Genomic DNA, 26655 nt, shown 5'->3' with positions numbered 1-26655 from the left:
TCTAATGCAAAATGAGCTAACACTTCAACCACTGGATCCTCTTTAAACATACACTGACTTAATAAATGAAGACAACCTGCGGAACATTAACTTTTATATTCTTTAAATGACATACGATTTTAGCCACAAACATAGAGGGATGGATAGCCTAATTCTTTAAGTGCTTGCTCATCACATACAGGTCCAGGTCAAATTCCCGCCATGGGTACAATGTGGCAAGCCCATTCCTGGTGTCCTCCACAGTGATACTACTGGAGTATTGCTAAAAGTGGCATAAAACCACACTTTGACACTCGCTTCTGCATACAAAGATGTGTTCATTTTTTCCACTTACAGAAAAACAACAATGTCTCCAAACTACCTGGTACATCACATGTTAGGATCTATGGAAAATGATTTTCAAGCAAACGAGTAATGGACCATCAGAGATACATATATTTAGTGACATATATCTACACTAAACAAGTAACGAATATTGCTGAATTATTTCTTTTTACAGAAATTCTGTCAACTTTTCATTACAGGAATAAAGTTGTGATTTCACATATTAACCAAAAAATGCCTTTTTCCTTATTAATCCATAATCCTTTCAAATAAATCATCAACGGTATATGATTTTGAAAAGCGGATAATGTATCCATTTCAGTTAACTGACAACTAATGACAGAAAAAACAAAATGCTACTTCCCTAACAGCAGATAATAGTTATAATGGAATGTTTTGTGTGTAGGAAGCTGTCAACTCCTGCTACTCTCATGACAACTTATTAGCAATAATAGGCTGTTTTCCTGTGTTTCAAGCATGTCTTTACACTATGGCTAACAGTAATAATGGTTCATCGTGGCCCGCAATTGTCCAATGGATACCAAGTCCTCTCAAATCATGTTGCTCTAGCTAATGAGGTGCAAAATCTGTGAAGAGCTCTTCCCTACCGTTGGGTAATAATGGTACATCATCGGTGACAAGCCACGATTACAATGCGGGATTCATTAGACTGGAGATTCGCCACTCCACGTTTCTTGATAGCCGTTGGCCGATTCCTTGTGGTGCTAAATTTTCAAAACTAAACGCAAGATTACTGCACTTCACAAATCTGAATGAGCATTCAACGTCCCTATGAGACTCTAAATTCTCGGCAAACTAAGCCTTGGATTAGCCATCGCAATAATGTTAAAAACTATCTGCCTGTGACTGTATCTCTTCAAATTTGCCCACGAAGGATTTGCCATATAACACAAGCTCATTGTGTTCCCAATCATCTCAGCACGTCATGGCTATCGGTGTGAAAACAAAGAATTGTGGGATATTCAAGTGGCTTTTTATGACATTGTTGAAATCTGAAAATTTTAAAATTCAAAATGGCTGCCTGAGATTTAGTCAGTGACAGAGATAAAGTTTTATCACGCCATATGTTGAAATTTTATTGTTCACTGTTAGCAATATCAAGATTTTTTTCAAAAATCATATTTCGTGTAATAATAGAGAGAGCTTAGCAGGAAATTTCACAGGATTAAGTGTTAATTTCAGTCGTCTTAGTTTTGAAAAAAATATAATCTAAATGAGTTTTATTCTCAAAGGAAATTACGTCCTTATGACATCTATGGTAATAAATCATTATCTTTAAAGGGAGGAAATAAAGAACCAACAAGATTCAGTAATTGAAGATTATATTCTCTATGGAAGAGGTATAGGGTAGAGATAGCTGAAACGTAAACTTGTTTCATGTCCAAAATGACATTGTAACCATTTTCTATAAACCTTGCCACTGATGTCATCTTGCTGTGGAATCATATTTGATACATACCAGTAAATCAGATCTCACTTTTTTTCAACATCTGTCCTGCAGAAAGTGGAGACTGCAGGCTTTGTATTACCGTGAATTATGTCTAGAGTTTTGAGACTCCTAAAACAGAAGATTCACTCTATCCTGTGATGCTGGAACTGAATATGTGATGGTAGCAGTTGGTGTCCTCTCTAAAAAATCGAAAAATGTAGAAGAGATTCATAAGCACACTTATTACTCTTTAGGACAATTAATCAAAATTAATAAATAATCACTTTGTTTATGCTAAGTTCAAATGTCCATGAAGTGTTAATAAGTTTTGTTTAGAATGATGGTGCTTTTATCTGATGGCCTGAGGGAGATAAATTTAAGCAATGATGCAGCTATGTCACTCTGACCTGGAGAGAGTGTAGTTTTATCAAACTTAAAGCCATGTTATCGCTATACCAGAGTTGAAAGGTGGGGAGTAGGCTGGTATGGGGGGGAAGGAGATGCTTTACAGATTGTACCTCAACACCTTCATCTTCACAAGTACATGTTTGCCACTGAGTGCAGGTATCAGCACTGATTCAGAGTGCGAATGAGTAGGCGGGTGACGGTAAGTGAGTGAGTGAGTTTGGCATAACAGCTTGAGTGAACAATATCATGGAGGGGTACAACAGAAATGGGCTTCGCATATTGTACTCATGTGGGAATCGGTGAGCCTGATGATGGCCTGATGTGAGTGAGCTTGACGTGAGTGAGTGAGTTAGAGTTAGAGTGACTGTCAGTGTATCAGCATCCTGTTTGACTGCTTCAAATCATGACCTTGACTTAAATAGTTCCAAAGTAGCACTATGTACAAACTTCAGCATATACACATGAATACGTCAATACACAATAACATGCTATTACAGACTAACATCAGCTTATCTATATGAGAGAACATGCATTAGTCTGAGAGACAAATATGAAAAAAAACCTCTTGATTTCAACGATTTATCCATACATGTTGAGAGTTAGAAATAAGATAACCTAACCCTCAGCTTCATCACCAATGACTCAGTGTCAGATTTTCTTGTTTATGACTATCATCATTAACAGTAAACCTAATATGCAAATGCTTGCAACATAAAGTTCCTTTGAATATGATATCCAATTAGTCTAGATTTCCATTAAAATCTTTATTATTTTCATGAAAATCTTAAAGAATAAATTTAGTAGTTTGCACTTTAAGGAGCACAAGATTTTACGAGGGCTGTTAAGAATCTAGAAAAGACTTGCCAAAGAGGGATAAGTTTGCCCAGGGAGATTAAAATCTTTTCATCTATGGCCTAAGCACCCAATAAATTAAATTTGCAGATATTACAATATCAAAATTGTTTTTAATTTGAATTCTGCTGTATGATATGAGGGGTGGATGAATGGAGCTTGTGATCAGTGAAAGTTTTAAATCAGTCCTCTTTCTCAACACCACTGATGAGCTGCAAAGATATGGGGGTGAAATTCAATTGACATAAAAGGTTCCCAACATGACAGAGGTGAATAGACCCTATTTATGAAGCAGTGCAACTTGCAATAAAAATTTGTCTAAATATTTACTGAAATTCCTACAAATGTGGGTCTCTTCCAACACAAAGCATTGGTTACATAAAGCTTGCAATCAATTTCATCTTTTTCATGAGATCCCATTGACATAAGGTGAAACCGACGACAGAGAGTAAAATACAGGGTTGTGACTCAGTGCCCGAAAAGGCTTCGATAAATTGCTTTGCGGGATATTTGAAAAGGGCTTGTGTTATCCTCATATGACTGAAATGACATTTCCTTTTTCCAGATATTGATAAACGCAAAAAACATAATTCCCTGCAAACTATAGAGTGGACTCCCCTTGATTAGATGTCTTGCCTTCGCGGTCAATTCGTGAAATGAACAACGTTTATATAGAGCAGCAGTTAGATTGCCCTCACCGTCTCATGTTTGCTTTAGCTCGACCAAAGAGGAACAGCATGGCTTTAGAGCAATTGTGGAAAAAGAGCGTGATATCTAACATCAACTGTCAGGAGCACCTCAAATAATGGCTGCCATGACAGATTCAAATGGGATCACGCACTCTCCTGACATTGGGTATCTTCATGCATAAGCTAATCTCTTATTGTATAGCTAAATTGACACACATGCGAGGCGGACACAAAAAAAAAATTATTTTTGACATAAGAGGTCTCATGAACTGATCAAAAGAGCCTGAACACAGGAAATTAAATGTGATTTAACAGGGCTGCCTTGTAACAATAGGCTACTCTGTGGCACTGCAGGACCAGACAGTGATGCCAAGTGAGAAATAAATCGGCAAAACCGCAGACATAACGCAACTCAAGCCACGCTTTCTGCTCTTGTGGTTTTTGGTATAAGTGGCTGGGATGAGAATTTGTTCAGTCGCTCGTTGACAAAAACAGTTGCATTGGAGCTCGTGAGTCAAACTGATTGCCGCAAAACTCATACCCTCCTGTGATCAGTTGTGATCTAATTCTTGCGCCAAGTTGCATTTTGTTGTTGGTGAGATGAGTTGGAAGACAGTCGGAACAAGTGACTCGGCTTCTGGCATAGAAACATGATGTTCCATGCAGTGGGAGCATTGTGGTTTGAAATTGATCTCCTTGGATAATTGCAGAGTGTGGTGACTAGTCTCGCTGGGTTGATACACTTCACCAACATCAGCAATCAACACTCACTGGAAAACCTGCCTTTCACAATAGGACCAAACATTAAAGAGAAGAACTGATGTTTAATGAATAAAGATGAACAGTAATTTCAATCCCCTCGTCAACTGGGAGATACCATATTGCACTAAAAAGTAAACAAGGGATTTTGGGAAGAGTAAAATTTCTCAATATAAAGTTTGTTCACAGTTTCATTTGAGATGAAAGAAGAATCCATTTATGCAAGCTCACCTACGCAATTGCCAACCACTTCACTAATTCAAGTGAAACTCACCCCTCTGGTTAACCTAACATTAACACAAATATTATGAATTTGAAACAATGTTTAGTAAAAAATAAATACAAGAAAACAGGTCACGAAAAAAAGTTCCTAAATAATGCCTGACACATGATATCTGTACACTAATAATACAATAAATGAAACAGCCACTTGTCAATATCTGTTATGTGAAATTGACATTGACCAATCGGTCCTTAGAAGCACAAGCATATTAATTAGTGCTCTGGTTGTAACCATTTTGCTTTTTGACATTAGGCTTCCTGGCGATCTGTCAAATTAGTAAATTTATATTTTTTGACAGCTGCTGGAGAATGTCGGTCAGTTGGGGTCAGCTGAGGGATTCATCACCCTTCATATGGGTCTTGACTGGTCACAACTCTCCAACAGATGTACTAAGCACCATTAGGATATAATCAAATTTCAACTCAGTAATACTTTTTTGGTACAGGTTCATCAATTTCATTTATATGACTAGTGAATCATAACCCTTTCCCTATTATATTGCAATTTTCTTGAATAACTGAAGCAAAACAATTTTAGAAGTTTCACATCATTTCATTTATAATGACACTCAACAAATTCAAAACAAAGCTTTAATCCTTATTTTCAGTTGCCCCAGCTAATCAATTTTTCAAGGTACTAATATTCACTATTTTGTTGAAATATAATATTAATTCAACAACACAAATGAAACCAGAAAATTCAATACAGCAGACTTTTGGTGAGAAATCAATGTTTTTCAGAAACAAACATATTCAATTTTGTTAAACAGTTCCAAAAAATGAAAATCCCAAATGATGGAGATGGTAGTGATTTTTTATTTACACATCCTCAATCTGTAAAGATCATCCAAATGTAAGCACAGCCATATGAAGTAGGAATCAATAGCTTCTGACAAAAAGACAATATCCTTCTCAAAACTCCATGAATCATAAAAAAGGAAACCACTTCATATAAATCAATTCCTTGGTCCCTCAAAAACTCCATAAAATTCTGGCCTTGGAATCTTCATCAATTTGGACGATGCGACTTTCAAAACTGGATTGAAGCTTTCACGGCCTGCCAAGGATTCTTCAAGAAATATTCATGATAGATTTGATTTTAAATTGTCTCTCGCCTGTTACTGACGATTTGACCCAGCAAAAGAAAAAAGGCATGTAAGACGAGGTTTCAATCATTTTTGGTTTGGACTCCGGTTTAATCATAACTGATTGAGTGGCAAGAAAAAATGTCAGAAAAATGAAATATCGTAATCACCAGGGCATCGGGTGTTGCCGTGGCTGGTCTATTTTAGAGTGATGTTATACAATTGCCCAACAAATTTCTTTTCTTTGCATGCCTAAGATAAATGCCTTTCCTTTTTCTCAGAGGACATTTCGGTTGACAATGTTTCCTCAAAATGGACATTACCACACTCAAGTGGTTGACTCACTATTAACTATCGAAATAGCTTTGAAACACTGAGATCAGCTATTTTATCCTCCATCAAATATTTATGTCACATTTCAATTTTATAAAAAGAACCCATTAAAATAGTTATTCTGATATTCTGACTATTGAACTAGTTAGGTCTAATTAATCTTCTCACATAAGCAAAGTCTGTATAAATATTGAGTGAGTCCTGTTCAACACCACTTTGAATGAGAGGTGTTAAATGTTACTTAAAGAAGCAACCACTTTGAAAAGTATTCCAGTTAAACTAGCACTGTCATCTTGAGGATGGAAAGCCTCAAGTCATCCAGGTCATGGATGTTCACCATTTTGGTAAGAGCCAGCAGCACAGAGAATGATGTGGACAACAAAACTAGAATTATAACAAAGCCACACAGATTCAAACTCTTGATGATTGTTTTCTGGCATGCCCAAGGGAAGCAACTCTGCATAGCAAAATGTGGCACCCTTGACAACAGGGCTAGACATTTGTACACACCATGGAGTCTGAACATATGATTTATTTTCAAAACATGAAATGTCAATAATAATGCTTTGTTTGAAACTGAAACAAGAAATATCTTTCCATGTTGTCTTACTGTACAGTACACAACACATCAGTGACTATCCATGTTGCCTTACTGTACAGTACACAACTCATCAGTGACTATCCATGTTGCCTTACTGTACAGTACACAACACATCAGTGACTATCCATGTTGCCTTACTGTACAGTACACAACACATCAGTGACTATCCATGTTGCCATACTGTACAGTACACTGTGTGAGCACATCAGTGACCATCCATGTTGTCTTACTGTACACAATACATTAGGCACCTTCCATTACTTTCACTGTCTTTACATCATACATTATCCGGCTCAGCCTCCTGGTGACAGTTTTCACAATGAAATGCAACACAGGCATTTAAGTCATAAACAACAGCACTTGAACATGAACACTATCCCCCTATGTCAAACCTGAGGTGAAACACATTGCCTCCATGCAACCAACTGTTTCAGTTTTCCTGGGCTTCAGTTGCATGCACTATGACCTTTGGGATATTTTCAATTCTAATGGTCAGAAAGGCAGAATGACAGCGTCAGCCATTCTCCTCTGGTCTGAAGTGAAGGCCTAAGCCTTGGTCAGCCAAACAAAAAATATTGCTATGTGATTACAGAATCTGAGAGTGCTATATGATAACAGCACCTAATCACAACTAAGCAGCACCGTGCTGTATTCCTGGCCAGACTTATGACTTGTGGTCCATCATTCACAAAATTGGTTATGGGGAACGTTTCATCAGGCCCATCTTGATGTCTGACGATAAAACGTGTTTCATGACTTTACACGGTCACTGCACAGTTGTAAATGAAGAAATTATCCGTGTATGAAAAAGCAGGCATGGACCATTAAGCTATGGGGAGTGGTGGTTTGGAACGGTTTTCATTGTTTTCCCTCTGTGGGGATTAATAACCATTGTTAAATGGCCCTGGGTTACCAAATTAAGAAACAGATGAAATTCTTTATTTTTTCAATAATGGAACATCTAGCATGGCTAATTTGGGAATTAGTGACGGCAACTGGCACAGAGAGTTCTTTGTTAACTCCACATGTCCAGTTTGTGAGGGATGATTTCCTCAACAGATCCGTTATCATTTTCAATATGTAGGTTGATAATTCTTGAATTGCACTTATTTGCTGAAGAAACTCAATTTAACTTTGTTTTCTTCATCATTTGTGGGACATTAAGGAAGTCTTTCGATGATTTTGGATGAGGTCTGGAGCCAAGCAACTGTGGTTTATAATGTTGTTGTCAACAGTGGTTGTCAGTGTTCAATGTCGGATTTTGTTGAAAACTTATTATTTGACAAGTTATACCACATTGATCTGTAAACAGTGAGTCTGGGGTCAAACTTGTGTGTCTTGAAGACACTTACTTGGAGGAAAGAAATTTGAAAAATTGTGACCAAAATACTTGGAAAATAACAATAAAGATGGCAGGTGTTCCAGAACATGGGAACATTTCCAATTCTACTGACTGCCTCATATGCTTAAAGGTGACATTAACTGTAATCTTCCCTGAAAAAGTTCTATGACTGGCCAGAAATAGTGGCTAAATCTGCTAATTTGAGGAAATGACATTTTCAAAGTGTGTCAAGAAAATTGGAAGCTGTACCCTGAGGCTGTCCACGATTAAAAAATAGTTCCAAATACAACATGTGTCCAGAACTTCATCTCCTCACTTCAGGTGCTCGACAAATTGCTGTGCCTGTGCACCCGTCAGCTCATGCAATATTTGCAGTAATAACTACATAGATAATGAAATACAGTTATGTTCAGCTAAGGGAATTACAAACTGTGACAATACTTTTGTGACATCACTTTTTTGACATTATATTTGTGACATTACATTTCATGGTGTGGTGAATGAATTGAATGACTAACAGGGGTAAAATGGTAATTAGTAGAAATGCAGTATTTTGTCTTCGGTTCCATATGCCATAATGCAATGAAACAATTCAGTATCGTTCTGTATGCCATAATGCAATCCAACAATTCAGTATTGTTCCGTATGCCATAATGCATTCTAACAATATGTATTTTGAGTTTTTGTACCATCATGCTGTTAACCTTTTCAAATTTTTTCTGAATGTCTAAAAATTGAATAATTTCGTAAAAATCTATACTTTTCTTTTCCTTCCTTCATTATGATCTTATCTCATACACCAAACTGATATGGTCTCAACTGAAGACCTTCATTCCACCCCTTTCAGCAATATATTAGCAACAACACAACAGGGGACACCAGAACTGGACCTCACACAATGTGTCCATGTGGGGAATTAAACCATGTCTTTGGCATGACAAGCAAATGCTTTAACCACAAGGCTACCCAACCACCCTCTCAATGAATGGGACTCTGTTAAATATAATATTCTTTTTTTGAGTAAGTCCATCATTTAAATCCAAAAGTGTTTGAGTCATCACAATGTAACACTCACGTCTCCCATACGCACCCCATTCTTGTCAAACATGCAGAAATATTCAATGGTTTTGAGATAAGTTAATGAACAGATTCAGCCTTCAATAACATATCTGTCCCAAATGTTTTAAGGGAAATGACAAAATTCAAATTTCAAAATTACTTCATCAGCATGTTGCCACCTCCCCAATAGGATGTGTGAAGTAATATTGAATGTTTTTTCCAAATTCAACTGTGGACATGGACCTCAGCATCATTTCAGTCTTGAGTCCAAGTTCAATTAAAAAAACAGAACAAGTAGAAAAGCTATCTAAAAATGCTGTCAACAGCAAAAAGGTTCACTTCATTGCAAAGTTAAACTATTAACAGCAATGTCAGGAAATGGTTACCCATCAGTAGAAGTTAAAATCATTTTCATTTCATGAAAAAGAGGAAAAGATATATTTTAAAGATGTTTTAATTGAAAACAAAACTCATTGCTTTATTATAAGGTTGATATATGTTCAAAGTCTTGTGAAAAAATATTGAACTGATTCTTCATTAAAAATATAAATAAACATTGACCAACGTATAGTTTGATGTGACTCCATTGAACCATGTAAACAAATATTTATCAAATACAGAGAGAAACAGAAACCAAATGCACAAATGACATCAACATTACAGCTTGATGATACATAAATTCAAACAGAGATCAAAATATTTTTGTATCTGAGATTCATGTAAAATGAGGGCAAAGGCACACTGAATGATGAGAACACACAGCTATCCTGAAAGAGTAATCCATCATTGCTGTTCAAAGTGTGATGCACATGCCAAATCCCTTTTCACCATCAAGTTGAGGGTAATGGAAGAGGGGAAGTAACTCCTGTTAGTTACAGCTTTCCATTTGCCAACAAAGGCATTTTATGAACACTTCATTTAATAAGGGTTTCATACTAGTGTGATACCATGCATTTTCAATGGTATTTCAGCTATAACGGGGGATATTTCAGGTGTTCAAAAATCCCATCACCTGACACCCAGGACAAGTCAGTTTTCATTTCGGGCAATTAAATAATGGTATCATACTTGTCCACGGACTAGTAGATAATTTCCACTTATGGGTTCAAACTGCAAATAAACTTGGACTTCATATCGTATCTGCGCATAATGTAGCTATTACATTTCGCAATAATTGTAATTTAGAGCTATCATTCTTTGAAATTTATCACTCTTTGATAAATAGTCCAGTAAACATTAACATCAAACACTATGCCCTAAAATCAGGGCAAGAGGAAAATTAGTGAGGACAAGTTACTTTCTTGAAGTCACTTGCCCTGTGGCAAGTTACTTTTTAAAAACTTGTTGAACCCCTGTATTTAATCAAGTTCAGCTATATAGAGAAAGAAAACAGTAAATGACGCTGGAAATGAATGACACAGGCAGTAAGAGAAGTATGTATACGTCTCTACATTGCCTTTTCCCAACCATACCAGAAGGAGTGTTTGGTTTTACAACAATTTTATAAATATTCCAGCAATATCACAGTGAGGTCACCAGACATCGGTATCAAACATCGTACATATGTTGGGAATTGAACCCACGTCTTTGGCATGACGAGTGATTGCTCACACTAGGCTACTCCACTGCCCCTACCTCTGTGTGGAAACACAGCCTGCTGGGGAAAAAGCACATACCCACAGTTGCCTCATTATGGAGTTCATCAAATTCAACAAAATGTCTGTTTTTCATCTTGAACAGCTGTATCAAAAACTGCGCCATATGCTATATGTTTATCATCAACACATCATGATGTTTCAAACATTTACTAATGTGATGTGTCAGTAGAATGTGTTCATTTATGGTTTTGTCACTGAAGTGCTGGTAAAATATACAGTGCCGTCATGGTTGGAAGTTGGTCAGTAGGGGTTGATGGCAGTGAGTAACTTGAATTATAAGCCTTTTGCACATACATCATATTACCGTACATAGGCCAAATTTTGAGGAATAAAATATGCAGTCTGTAGAAAGGGGGTCGGCTTATCTATAAGATACAATTTCATGCAAGTATTTTCCAGGTCATCAGTATCTGTGAAGGATGATTTTACATCCTGGTTAGTGGTAGACCTGCCTTGAAGTTTACGATGATTTCAGCTACATTGTTATACAGTATATGATCAACAAAAAAATGTATTAAAGAATTCAGTTTTAATTGTGTAAAAATGTTTTGCTCTTATTCTTTGTTAAGTTTTGTACTGACATATTTCCAGAAAAAAAAGAAGTTATGCAGTTGTCATTTGGAAAATGACATGTGTTTTTCCTGTGACTTTACATACGGTGATTGCTTCCTTTTATTTTGTAATGCCAACCAAGCAATACATACAGTGTTCCCAGAAATTATTGAGAAAATCTTTGTTTTTTATCTAATGATGCTAAGATTGGAAAAAGGGCTTTTACTATGCACTAAGCATACTAAATAAGGGAGACAACTCTTGAAGGCTTAGAAGGCAGCTCATTACGCCAAGAGTTATCTCCCTCGTCTGAGCAGACGGCTTCCTGTGTTGACATGGCAGAATTTACAGCAAGAGAGAAAAGAAAGCTCATTCTAGATGATTCTGAAAGGGGTGAGGCTGATGCTAAAGTGTTAGCTTGTAGACATGGTATTCCTCTGTCTACAGTATACAGAACTTTGAAGAATATTCAAACAGGAACTGGGATAGAGCACAAAGCAGGGGCAGGAAATTCAGTGTTGTGGATCGCTGAAGACTTGGGCAGATTGTGAGTAGGGGCAAATTGAAAAGTGTTGAGTACATCAGAAATGAAATGATTAGCAGAGGAAGTCCTCAGGTATGCAATGAAACAGTTAGGCAGGAATTACAAAGACTTAATTGGGTGAAAAAACGTGGAATTCCCTCGCCGTTGATGAAAGATGTACAAAAGGAAAAACGTTTAAACTGGTGTCGGGCTCATGAAAATCAAGATTGGGATAATGTTTTCTTTTCGGATGAAAGTTCTGTTTGGCTTTTCCCTAATTGTGTGAAAATTTGGACCAAAGATACTGTCAAACCTATCTACCAGCGACCAAAACAAAGCCCGAAGTTTCACATGTGGGGTGGCATATCGGCTCGCGGAGTGACGCCATTGTGTGTTTTCACGGGAAACTTGACAAAAGAAAGATACGTTGACATTCTAAGTGGTCACCTTCTTCCGACAGCACAAACATTGTATGAAGATGATTGGATTTTCCAGCATGATAATGACCCAAAACACACTGCGCGCTACACAAAACAGTGGTTGTCGGGCGAAAATGTTCAAGTTTTAGACTGGCCCAGTTACAGCCCAGACCTAAACCCAGTTGAGAATGTGTGGGGAGTCATGAAGGACAGAATAAACCAAAAGGGACTGAGAAATATTGAAGATATGAAGGCCGAGGTGGTCCAATATTGGGATACCCTGTCACACGATTACCTACAAATTTTGATGGGTAGTGTGCCTAGGCGTATTCAGGCATGCATTGCTGAGCAAGGAGGTCTAACAAAGTACTAAAACAAGACTGAGACTGTAAAAGGATGATGTTTTAACATGTTTATGTAAGTAAAACGCCAGAAGTTAATAAACGTAATGAGTTACATGACGCAACATGATTCTCAATAATTTCTGGGAATACTATAAGTAGTGGTCATAATATTCCCAACTGCTATTGTTTTGTTGTTTGCATAAACACATTCAAGAAGACCGAGATTATTGGAGCAGGGGCTTAATTCCTTTTCATGTGTGACATATCATAACATCCCCTTACCCTTTTTCTTATTTTGATTTTGCTGCATTCGGAAAATTATAATGAAAAGATTTCTCGTGTAATATGTACGGTAGTCTGTTTCCTGATATCAGTGGGCCTTCCGCTCGTTAACAGGATACAACTGGGGAAATTCCCCGTTTTAGAGGCTCCGTTTGAATAAATGTGAGGAAATTCGTTTGATGGTGGGTATTGTTCAAAAGCTCTGAACATCAACAATATCACTATACCTTGCCAAGAGTATTTCCATATTTGTAAGAAGTGGTTTTAATGGACAAAGATTGGTTTCTTATGCTTATTTGCCTCAATCTGCTATAAGACCGTGATTGTCAAAAAAATCGATCAGATAATAGCCATGCATACTGTCCTCATAAACAACAACATATAGATTTAGAGGAAAGTTTTGGGTAAAATCATGCTATTCTGAACGTGTTATGCAAAAAATCACCACCTATACATATACTGTGGAACTTAGTGTGCTAGGTTATGACCTGTGACAAATATGCCTCATGCATATATTTTAACATTAAATATCACATCCGAGCATTCAGGATGACGAAAGTCGAGCTATGCACTTGGAAATAGATGGAAGTAATAAGCTATAATGTACATTTGATAACGTTTACGAATACAGTTGTTGATTGCATTCTTCAACTTGTTCCTGTTGTTTAATTATCTCCCCGAAACATCATTACTTTGTTCTTTGACCCTCTAATGTGAACCCATTGACAAAGTATTGTATGAGGAATTTTTCCAAGAAAAGCAGTTTACAATTGTAATTTTGTCGATAATATATGCTCCATGGATATAAAAAGGAAAACAAACACGGGTTTCTTAAATAATAATCAGGATAATCTCTGTTAGATATTATTCTCACCAAACATACTAAACTTTTACATCCAAGAAATTAACTGCCAGATGTCTTGTGGTCTGAGTTGGTCTCGACCTATTGTGGGGGGTATGTATGCAAACATACCATTTTGACTTATATATGAAACATACCATTTTGACACTCATTTCAAGGGTCAATTTAGGGGGTCGGCTTATCTATGGGGTTGGCTTATACATGGTAATATACGGTACATAAACATGGCAGGCCTTATTATTCTCAGGGTGGTGGTGTAGCCTTGTGGTTAAAGTTTTTGCAAATCATGCCAAAGACAACTTTGATTTCCCACATGGGTACAATGTGTGAAGCCCATTTCTGGTGTTCCCAACTGTGGTATTGTTGAAACATTGCTAAAAGTAAAGTGACTCAGTTATTGTTCTCAAAGTTTGGAGTTGGGACAATTTCTAGAAGGCTGGCTATACATGCAGGAGAATGACCTGAAGGTCATTTAGGAGTGAGTGAGTGAGTGAGTGAGTGAGTGAGTGAGTGAGTGAGTGAGTGAGTGAGTGAGTGAGTGAGTGAGTGAGTGAGTGAGTGGTTTTATGGCACTTTCAGTAATATTCAAGCAATATCACAGGTATTCAATGTGATGAGCAAAAGCTTTAACCACCAGCCTACCCCACCCCCCACCATAATTATGAGTGAGAGAGTCAAGTTTCACATAGCTTTTAACAGTCACACTATCAAAGCAGAGGACCACAGATATAGGTTTTACATGATACTCATGTGAGAAATCAAACCCACCGCACTGTCTAACGCTACCCCACCACCACTGTAATTTACAAGGTCACATCCATGTTGTCTTGTTAGTGACTTTAATCCTAAAGGTTTTGAACAAGAACAATGCAAAAGCATGGATAACATCAGAACTGTGTTTTTACATATGGTCTCTGGTTCAGAGATCAGGAAATTCATTTACCTGAGACTCCTTTCAAAGAAACGAACTCTACTAAGGTTAACCTTGACTCCCATTCTTTAATACTGCACTAAAGTTACCATAATCACTTACGATAAGTGTCCGAAGAAATGGTATTTGAGAGGAAAAATCATCTGAATATTATTGTATGCCCTTGTTTTTATTTGACAGCCTGTTACTCATTGCAGCTTAATTGCAGCCACTAATTTCACCGACATGTGTCTGTGAGTCTAAAACAGTGACTTTTGATACAAATTTAACTTAATGCAATGTTTAATCATCACTTACTGTGCGATCACTTACTGACATCACAATTTAGTTCTGTAGGACCTTGGGCTCCATTCACAAAGCAGCCTTTACTAAGGTTAACCTTAATTCCCAGTCTTTAACATTCTACTAAATGGTAACCTTACTGACCTATGATCACCTTAGTGCTTTGTGAAAGGAGGTCCTGATTACTACCAAACAGCTGCTCTTAAATATGGAAATCAGCTCATTACAATTTTCTTACAGCAGTGATGAATAGCAGTAAATGTTTTGGAGGAAATGTGAAAAAATGTTGATGTGGTACCAACCTGCTTCACTAACTGTTAGTTAATAAGTTAACTATAACTGAAATAGTTTTACTTACCAGTAACGATGACTGTGTGGCTAGCTCCACATCCAATATATTTCACTTGATATTTAGGGTTATCTCCCTTGAATGTGGACACTGGACTTTGTTCAAAGCCTACATCCTTCTGCTTTCCATGGCAATGTTGTCCAAACTCGCCACAGCCCCAACACAACAGGTGATGAACATGCCTCTCTTCTTCCTCCATGTTCTGTGGGGACACAAAATATAAACTGATATGAACTGAAATAACACTCTTAGTGTTACAATGTTGCAGCAATGTATCAAATGAACAAGAATAAATACACAATCATTTTTAACTAAATCAGAAATAATATTTGTCAACATTTAAGTATCTGTACTGTACACATCGGCATTTTCATATGAATCCTTTTTTCAGTCCGATAACATGGGGGATGATGTATTTAAAATGATGACCATTTTGTTTTTATGTAAAACTGATTTCATAAACCTAAGAAAACAACCAAAACAAAATCCAGATTTCTTGGATGTACACTCTCAAGCATATTATATAATTCATTACACATTGTCAAATGAAATCTGACCATTATCAAATCATCATGTAAAGTATGATAAAATGAGTATGGTTCTGTGTTGCCTACCAGACCACTGGCCACTAGAAATACAGCATTTACAGCAATGGAGGTATACTCGTATTCACAGGAGTTATTGACATCATACATTTTACCCATGCAGGGACCACAGTGTGACATGTGAATGATCTACCCGCCATGAAGATTTATAACTTTGGAAGGCATTGTCTCTGTTTGGACAGAGACTTCCGCTAGCCTTGTGCAGCAATATGTCACTCCCAACAGAGACTTCAAGTGTGGAAAGCTCAGGTCCCATTGGAGCAGCATACAATGACAGCAGCAAATAAAACTGCTTCAGTTAATAAATCATATGTAACCCACAAGAGATTCTTGCTGCTTGAACTGTGTCCCAACTGAAGGGGAATCCCCTAGTATTATTGAGTCAGTCAGTGAGTTTTTTGTTTTTTTTGTAGCTTTTAGAAATATTCCAGAAGTATCTTGCTATGGGACACCAGAAATGGGCTGCTGACATTGTGGGGAATCAAACCTTGGTCTTTGGCATTATGAGCAAACACTTCAACCACTAAGCTATCCCACTGCCACTATTTCATTTGAGCAAGCTACCATCTGACACTAGCTGTTGCCTGGATTTTGTAACACCACTGAAACAGATTTTTTTTTATGAAAAAATAAAAAAATCGAACACCACAAACAACAGGTTTTGCAACATTCATTATCTTACCTCACACACAAATGTCACTGTCTGATTGGCTGAGCGCTCTTCTTTTATTTTCAGTGTACCCCACTTACAAACAAGGGACATTTCAGTGTACAGACTGCCAGTGGCAACTCATTCTGTACTTACTGGAAGTTATTCTCTATCTCGAATAACACTGACTTGCATATGAGGTAGGGAAACTACTGATGTTTTGTGAATGCAAATTAACAAAAGTAAGAACTCTAAATCTGTTTCTCTTGTAAGCAAAATGTAGCAATGGCTACAAAAATGATTTGTAACTGTGCTCCAAAGAATATTCAAAATTAACACTCCTTGAAATATGTGTGCATGTACATTTCATAAAATGTATAAATCATTTTTATTAATATTATAAGTTTTACTTAAAAGGTTGAATCAAATCACTGGTTATTGACCTATTAACCTATGTGTGATCATCTAACACATGTGTAAAGGCTAAATGTAGATACTTCAATTAGTTTCATGATAAAATATCTGAATGACATGAAAAATATACATCATAGTAGTGACAATGTAATCGGAAGGATAGGGTGACAGTGTTTATTCTTGTTCAACCGACCTTCACCTCAAAGAAATTGCCTAGTAATTACAGCCTTGTTGATGTATGACATCACTACCGAGGACTGATTTCTTACAAAATGGTGGCTATGCTGACAAGGGTACACAGGATTTTGCAAGGACTCCTCCCTTGATTCAGGGATCGTTTGTACATATATATGTGATGTAAGTAATAAGAATGATTCTCACTATCTGTGTATTGTTATATGCTATTTATCGTTTTCATTGTAAATAAGAGAAGAAGCCAGAAATGCTCAGTCAGCATGATTTTGCATCAGTCCTGGCACCAAACTCCAAAAGAAACTTCATATGAATTATCAATCATTGCCTGGTATTTCTTTTCAGTTTGCTATTTGTTGCTACATTACTCTTCCCCTGCATATTCTAAACGCATTGAGCCATAGCAAGCAGTGATTTGACGGCTGGATGACAGAATGTTTCCAAAAATGCTACGTAGTGTAAAATCAGAATTTTTCATTGTTTACATTTTCCTTTCACACCAAACAGCTTTCGTTTCTCTTTATCTACACAATTGATATTGGTGACAAAGATCATTTGTAGGCTGATTCTAATATCTGTGGGGAATTCAGTGATGCATTTTATTACGGTTGACCTTAACTCCCATTTGTTTACACTGCACTAAGGCTACCTAATGATTTACGATCACCGTAGTGCTTTCTGAAAGGAGGGGCGGTGGGATAGCTTAGTGGTTAAAGCGTTCGCTCGTCACACCGAAGACCTGGGTTCGATTCCCCACATGGGTACAATGTGTGAAGCCCATTTTCTGGTGTCCCCCGCCGTGATATTGCTGGAATATTGCTAAAAAGCGGCATGAAACTGTACTCACTCACCCTTTGTGAAAGGAGGCCCCGGAAACATTAATGTTGGAGGTTGGAAAGTATCCATGTACATGTATGCATCAAACAGGATCAGCAAACTCAACAATGATGCCTATGTAAGCAACATAAATATTTTCAAATCCGGTACTGGGATTCAAACCACAGGCCCGTTCTGAGGTCAGTCACTTTGTCCACTAGACCAAAGAGGTTAACCCTGACAGATCTAGATATCTGAGTGAGTGAGTGAGCGAGTGAGTGAGTTTACTTTCATGCAGCACACAGCAATATTCCTGCTATATGGCGGCAGTCTGTAAATAATTGCATCTAGACCAGACAATCCAGTGATCAACAGCATGAGCATCAATCTGTGCAATTGAGAACCAATGACATGTGTCAACCAAGTCAGCGAGCCTGACCACCAGGTCCTGTTAGTTGCCTCTTATGATAGCATTAAGTTGCCTTTAAAATATGGCTAGCCTATTCTACCCCGGACCTTCACTGGTCTCTAGATATCCGACATAGTAAGGACATCCTCTGTGGGATGACTGTGTCCTGATATATCTATTGGGCTTCAGATGCGTAGACAGTCACTGGCCATGTTTGAGGGTGCATATGGCAAATATTTGAAACAAATATATTTCAACTAAACATATACATGTACTTTATATACATGCACTTTTGTTTGATGTGGCCACTGAGAAATGTCAAATCTGTCAAATCTGTGCAGTTTTTCTCATCAAATACTCAATTAAACACTTAATATTGCATACATTTATGTTTATGTAACGGTTATCAGTAATCTTCCCTAATAGCACTGTCTCTATGGCACCTGTGTGTTAGAGAGTGAGAGTGAGTTTGTTTAACACTGCTGCAACAGTTTACAGCTACATTTCCTGGTAGACAGAATGAGTAGAAAAGCAACTAAATCTTTATTCAGAATGCTAAATGGTGTATTTCATCAAACATTTACAGCCCTAATATTAGTTCTCATGACTGTCAGGAATTGAAATAAGCTTTCACTGTCCATACTGCTGTCCAGATTGCAAGTGAGTGAGTTTTGTATTTCAGTCTCCACAGTTCAAAGTATGCCACTATGGCCTGAAAATATTCAAGACAGGACCAAACAAACAAGTAACACTATATAGAAGCAAAAAATAATGGGTAAGAAACAGTCAGCCAAATTACAAGGCATGACGATCTGGACCCATTTCATAAAGCTAAGACAGCACTGTAACTGTTGTGACTGCTAAATGGTAAACGACAGTCGTTGTGCTACAATAGCTTTGTGAAATGGGGCCCTGCTCCCTGTGTAGTCTGATTGCTCTTAATTTCCACAAATACTGTATGCTAGCACATCAGTGTAACAATATGTGTAACTGTCCAGTGTAGCTAGTTTAGCATGCATACCCATGTCTTTCTGTGCATTTATTTTTTGATCAGCATTGTATACATCATCCCCGATATCTCCAGGGTATGCATTCCGATAAGTCTCTGCTATACCCTAGACGCATCTACTGTTCTGTCTGTTAAATTTATTACCTCCCTTGACTGGCTTTTTATCCAATCAGGTGTCTACACTGGGAAGTTGAGTGAAACAATCAAAACTCACTTTTGCTTTTTAAATTTTCTAACCAATTAAACTTGGCAACACGAACCATGCAGAGGTTCTCTGAAAGAGGTAGAAGGAGTTCTTGCTTATATTTTTTTAAAGTTTTGGATCTATAAATTTGTCTGTACGATTTCCCCAAAATCTGAGTCGCACTGTGAGCAAACATTCGCAGTTGCGACCGCTACCTTTGTTGACACTGGCAAGCTCCGCTGTAATGGCAGCCTAGTTGACATGCTACTGTAAGAATGTGGATCCAGCAGAAGGAGGCAACAACATTATCCGTAGAGGCATCCATGGTATCAGAACATATACCCTGGAGATATCGAGGATGTGTATATACATGATATATACTCAACTGAATGCAGTTCAAAAATGCCCTCTTATATTTACATGTATATTTATTTTTATTTATATATTATTCTCTTCTGTGACGTGAGTGAGTGAATGAGTGAGTGAGTTTAGTTTTACGCCGCACTCAGCAATATTCCTGCTATATGGCAGCGGTCTGTAAATAATCGAGTCTGGACCAGACAATCCAGTGATCAACAACATGAGCATCGATCTGCACAATTGGGAACCAATGACATGTGTCAACCAAGTCAGCGAGCCTGACCACAAGGTCCTGTTAATTGCCTCTTATGATAGCATTAAGTTGCCTTTAAAATATGGCAAGCCTATTCTACCCCGGACCTTCACTGGTCTCTAGATATCTGATATAGTAAGGACATCCTCTGTGGGATGACTGTGTCCTGATATATCTATTGGACTTCAGATGCGTAGACAGTCACTGGCCATGTTTGAGGGTGCATATGGCAAATATTTGAAACAAATATATTTCAACTAAACATATACATGTACTTTATATACATGCACAGTGTCAACCAAGTCAGCGAGCCTGACCACCCGATCCCGTTAGCCACCTCTTATGACAAGCATAGTTGCCTTTTATGGCAAACATGGGTTGCAGAAGGCCTGTTTTACTCGGGACCTTCACGTGTCTTATGTGACATAAACTTTGGTATTATAAATGTGACCAACTCTGGGAGCGTGAATGAGTGACTGATTTTAGTTTTATGTTGCACATAGCAACCAGACAATCCAGTGATCAACAACATCAGCACAGATGCTAGTAACTGGGATACGATGACATTTGTAAACCAAGTCAGCGAGCCTGGCCACCTGATATTGCTAGTCGCCTCTTACAAAGGACATTACCAATGTCCATTGTGAATGTGTGAGTAAACACTGAAAATGCTGTGAAGGAAGCAACAAGGGCAATAATTTGAGTACTTATACTCATAGGAGGTCAGTTGAACTGATCATCAACCCAAGGCTAATAAATGCTCAGTGTTAGTGAGCAAAATATTCACAGAAACATGACTGATCACTACAAAAACAAGACTGAGTAAGTGTATGAGTTTAGTTTTACTCCAATTTTAGTAATATTCCAGGAATATCATGGTGGGTACATCGGAATGGGCTTCACACATTGTACCCATGTGGGGGAATCGAACTCAGGTCTTTAACCACTAGACTAAAATTATACTTATAAGTTCTTGCCTGATGCAATCCCCTAAAAAACAGTCTCATCTTGTACAAATATGAACAGAGTAAAATATTTTAAAAAAATTAAGTATCATGGTGTTTATCAGTAAATCCAGAGAAATTGCAGAAAAATGACAGCAACATGCTGATTCTACCGTGAATGACAAGAAACTTTTATGATATATTGCCAGTTATTTAACCCACCTCCTCCTCTTCCCACACTGTGTCCAAAGATGGAACATATCCAAGGGTTGGGAGGAATGCCACGCAGTGTTCCATGTCAACCGCCTACTTACAGTATGGACACCACCATGTACATGGCATCCCCATCACCACTGACATCAGTGGTGAAAACATCTCAAGGTAATCCAAGGAAATAGGTAACCATGTCATATAACCTGGTTGAGAAATGAAGGCAGTCTTTCTTTCATCAATCCATTCTTGGTATATACACACTGAATACGAAGGTAACTCTTTTTGGTGGTGAACAGTGGTATGTTATCACACATAAATACTGCCTAACACAGACACTCTAGTGTCTGGTTACCAAGGTAATCACTGACTGTTGATGCTGGAACTGCCTTATCAACTGTTCTTGATTGAATTTCTTTCACAGTGGTTATAAATAATGGCTTTGTTTCCTTGCAGGAAAAGAAAGGTACACTTCCCTATCATCAGACCACAGTCACTCACAATGTTGTAATATGATGTGAAATGTGTCATTCTTGTATCCACTTTATGGTTCAACTTGTCCTTGGAGAATACATAAATTAACAAATGATTGTCAACAGCATCACTCACATGTAGCATAAATCATCTAAATATAACACTTTCATAGTTCTATGAAATAGCCAAGAAGCATGTCTCTGTAAAAGATATGTTGTTTCCACATGACATGACCCACATGTTCAGGAAGCACTGATGATGATCATTACACACTGTACATTTCAACATCCAAGAATCACGTCGTTTGTCATCTACTGTAGCAAGTTACAGATAACATCCTCATCCATGAACATAACATTGAAAACACACACATGACTCTCCAGGTGCAACACATACAAAATTCTACAAAACTGAAGGACATAACCAGCATGGTATACCACCATTCCCATTTGGGTCAACAAAATACCCAATAATCAGATCCAAATGTGTATCCATGGATATCAAAGCAGGGTAAATCAGGTACAGCATTTGTACATATTCTGGCCCAGTGACACCTAACCTGCTGACACCCACTAGACGCCTATCACAGCAATTGGTGGTAAAGATCAGCTAAGTATTGTATTGGATCAAATAGCCTGTCAGAGTACAAGCTGGCATGTCTGGGGAAAGTTAATATACTAGCCTTTCTAAGCCTGCGTCTGCATAATGTGGGGAAGATGCACTTAATACAGTGAATATGCACACAGTATAAACTGATAGTTTTAGAAATTGGCAGTATATGGATAAATAGAATTGAAACAGCAATAGCAGTAGAACAGAAATAGCAGTAAACAAATCTTTATGGTTCTTTACCATAATTAAGTACATAAGATTTCCATAAATATCTCCACATTAACATTAATTTTACCATTTTTCAAATATATTTAATATGTATTCCTCCCTTAATGATTTTTTTTCAAATATTCAACATCAGGATACAAAAGGAAATGTATTGAAATTACTTTCAACTTTACATCTGTAGTGATATCCAACACTGATAAGACCTTAAGCCAATACAAGCCAAGGGATCATGTTGTTTTTTCAACAAGCAGTGGTATCGTAGTAATGTTTAAGTAATGTGTGTTATCTACCATATATAAATCAAAGTTTCAGAAAATGTGAAGTAGGACTTGCCACTGTAGATAAATTCCTTTCTGTTCCACGGTAGGCCCATGAGTGTTCTCTTCTAAAAAGCTATGAAACGGTCGGATGGTTTTTTAAAATTTTGTTCCAGAAATTTAATCCCTTTCTCTTTTATTTCTTTTCAAAGGCAACTTATACAGTGCTGAACTCCAAGCCGCTTAGGCATGCTGTAAGTCAATTCAACATGATAGACATTATTACACCAGATAACCAGACAAAGAGTACCATTTTCATAAGCTTCAAATACATTGCTGTAAAACTGACAAAAATCAACGACATTTACTCTTAATATTAAGACTGAAAAATGTAAATCTTTCTGTTCAACCCTATTAATATCAAATCATCCTGCATATCTGTCCGACAGATGAAGCTCACATAATCTGTCATGGATATGAATCTCTTGATATAGTTCTGTTTGGTGAACACAAGAATGGCTTTCCATCACAAAAAACACATTTTCACAAAGACCATCCCATGTAAATCCAGTCTCACAACAGTCGAATTGTAAAAGTGACAGAATGAAAACAAGCACAGAATATGATGTCACACCTCAGGAATCTGGCTCCAGTGTAAGGAAACAACAGTACTGTCCAGGGAGAACTCGTGAGATCATGTCATCTTGTGATTGCTCACATGAGTACAATCCAGGACAGAAGTACAGACATCATGCCATCTTGTAAAGGCTCTGCCAACTGTGATCACTATTCCTGTTTATCTATAAGTGATCAGCACTTCATAATCCTTATTGCCTGACAGATCAGCCTTCAGAACTTAACATATTAACCCCATTATTTTCTATAATGTCATTACTGACACCATGTAACCAAAATACATTTGTTAAAAATCAGATGTTACTGATATAGCTGTTTATTACAAGTAAAATTTCCTTTCAAGTAAGATCTTACATGTGTGTGTTCAGATCTAATTAAGGAAATTGGATATTGTTTTTTCTCTTTAAGACATGACATTTTAGGGTTAATAACATGTTACACCCAAGAACTGTGGAGTATCCAGTACAAAGACTAAACATGACAAGATCAGGTGAAAACATTCAGTGAAAGTCATTATTGTAAGACAAGAACTGTAGCATAAGAACTACAGAGCTGATCTCAACCTGAAATCTAATATATTATACAAAGAGACCTGAAGAGCCACTTGTGGCTGTGTAAGAATACTCATGGGCTGCCATAGACATACAATGTTTGCCTCAATGAAATCTGCCCCTGTATGGCAATGTCATATGTAACATACTCTTGGAGGGATCACATGCCATTTACAATGTACCAATAAGATTCTTGTCATTTCAAATAATTCATGCAAAGGGTTCTTGACAGGATTTCATAGCAAATATTTTATTGATATGTCTAAGCTTAATATTACAAATGGACATATTGATGAATTCAACCAGTATTTACTTTGGAATGTAATATATCACCACACTGTCTCTCAGTCCCTCAACCGCATTATTTTCCCTACTGTCTAGACCTCCTTGCCACCAATCTAGTGACTGACACCATAAGCATCGCTTTGCATATTGGAGGAACACTGATATATATACACCAATTCAGAGAAGCATGCGTTGCAGAAGATTAGCTCTAACCCATATCTTAAACATTAAGATACATTAAAGACGGAAACATTTTTTGTTCAAGCTTTCATTTTTATGTGAATAGAATAAACTGTAAGAAGAAGTACTACAGATATGGACCTTGAATGTTTTGTGCTTTAAACCCTAAGGTTTCCATCAGATAATAAATGTTTTGTTCATAGATGTTATGATCAACAGAAAGTTATAATATAACACAATAACGTTAAGAAATAACAACAACAATAAAATTAATGAGCGAAAAATATTGGGCCTTAAAAAGTCAATGCATTTCTAATCATTGCATATCTCTGTGAAGATATGATATTGTTACATTTGTGACATTGTTTGCTGAGTTACCTATGTTGTTGAAAGCCAAGGTTTAATTTTATGTGACTCATTAATCTAATGATTTGCAGCACATATGCCAGGGGCTAGCTGTTCCTGCTCTGATACATATGAAATTATTCCATTACATAGTTACACTATCTTGATGTATTCATAACAGGCGACTATGTTTGTCATAAGAGGCGACTAATGGGATCGGGTGGTCAGGTTCGCTGATTTGGTTGGCACATGTCATTGGTTCCCAGATGCACAGATTGATACTAATGTAGTTGATCACTGGATTGTCTGGTCCAGACCTCTGCCATATAGCTGGAACACTGCTGAGTGCAGCATAAAACTAAACTCACTTACTCATATATACATAACAAGACATACATAGCAACATCCAAAGGGGAGATTCCACAAAAGTAACTTAAAAAGTTAAAGGTTACGAGGGTTTCTTCATAAACTATATAATTTCCATAAGAATGGTTAAGTTCCTGATGAGATGGTATAGGGTGTCAATTTTATAACTTGTACACCTTATGCTTCATACACACAGTGAACTGAGGTGGAACAGCTCATAAGGTTCCATTCAAACTTGCTCCACTTATGTACCTACATACACTCATGTCTGTGTGTGGCTGCTTGTACAGGTCTAGTCTGACTCTGGAAGTACAGTTCCTGCCCAATGAGACACCATACCACAGTTTAACATGGTTATTTCCTCTCAGACTCAGAGTGTAGACATATAGCAGACCAGTTGCTGTTTGATCCACCATATGCTCAGTAGCAAACTAGGTAATAACAAGTACCATCTTTTATTACACAGTGGATATAGTGTTCTTGGCAGGGTAAAGCCAATGGATATTTTTAGTATCAGTTGGGGTCATATATGGATATCGATGCAAATTAGAGAGGTCAAATGCAAATTTTAGGGACTACCTTCAGAGCGTAAACAAACATGGTGTCAAGGGTACATGATCGTGTCCGGATTGACAGCAGTGGTTACAGTACTATCAGTACTTTGATCCCAGAAAATCCATGTCTGGTTATGATAGATGGAGTAGATTACAAAGCGAAGGTAGAAATCCATAGATAATCCGAAGATACCAACACCAATTGGTGTGCCATTCTTGTCTGCCCCCTCATAATAGAATACTTTTGCATTATGTCACAATGAAACCAAAGTCATGGTGCATGTCAGTTGCCATTGCCTCATACAGACTGCTACTGTAAACTACTCCTGCAGTCAGCTTCATCTTTATATAATGATTTAAACTTAGGTTGTAGTAGATATTGCAGTTCACATTGCCCCGTAGGGTTTACATTAATCACAGATGTAATTAAAATGATTTGGAGAAGATATATAACGTAAACCATCATCAAACTGTTTTGTCTTGTAACATTTGTCTCATCATAGGGCGAGGGACATGTCAAAGGAACAGCACATTAGTTAGCCCTGTGAAAGAATTCTTAATTTAGATCACCGACACCATTGTTTGTTTTCTACTTTAAATTAATCGAAATTATCATTAGAAAGTATTAAATTTGGCATCTTAGAAAAGATGTAAAGTTTGCTCAGTCCTAAAGTGTTTTGTACTAAAGTATAGGTTTGCATCAAAGCAATACAACATCAAAATTTCAGGGCTTGTA

At 37.3% G+C, this 26655-nt stretch overlaps 1 protein-coding gene across 4 annotated transcripts in view; it reads right to left on the bottom strand.

The window, feature by feature from the left end:
* Window positions 1-26655, bottom strand: part of LOC137276944 (uncharacterized) — a 187230-nt gene that overhangs the window by 144859 nt on the left and 15716 nt on the right. For 3 of the 4 annotated variants that reach the window (XM_067808595.1, XM_067808596.1, XM_067808597.1), the window contains one exon: window positions 15396-15588. In XM_067808595.1, the coding sequence (XP_067664696.1) occupies window positions 15396-15585 (190 nt within the window). In that variant the 5' untranslated portion in view covers window positions 15586-15588. Of the gene's footprint in view, window positions 1-15395; window positions 15589-21443; window positions 21652-26655 lie in introns of those variants that run through there. The other variant, XM_067808594.1, reaches the window with a different exon arrangement.

Source organism: Haliotis asinina, chromosome 3, assembly GCF_037392515.1.
Source record: "Haliotis asinina isolate JCU_RB_2024 chromosome 3, JCU_Hal_asi_v2, whole genome shotgun sequence".
Classification (NCBI taxonomy): Eukaryota; Metazoa; Mollusca; class Gastropoda; order Lepetellida; family Haliotidae; genus Haliotis; species Haliotis asinina.
This window is presented reverse-complemented; position numbering and strand designations above follow the sequence as displayed.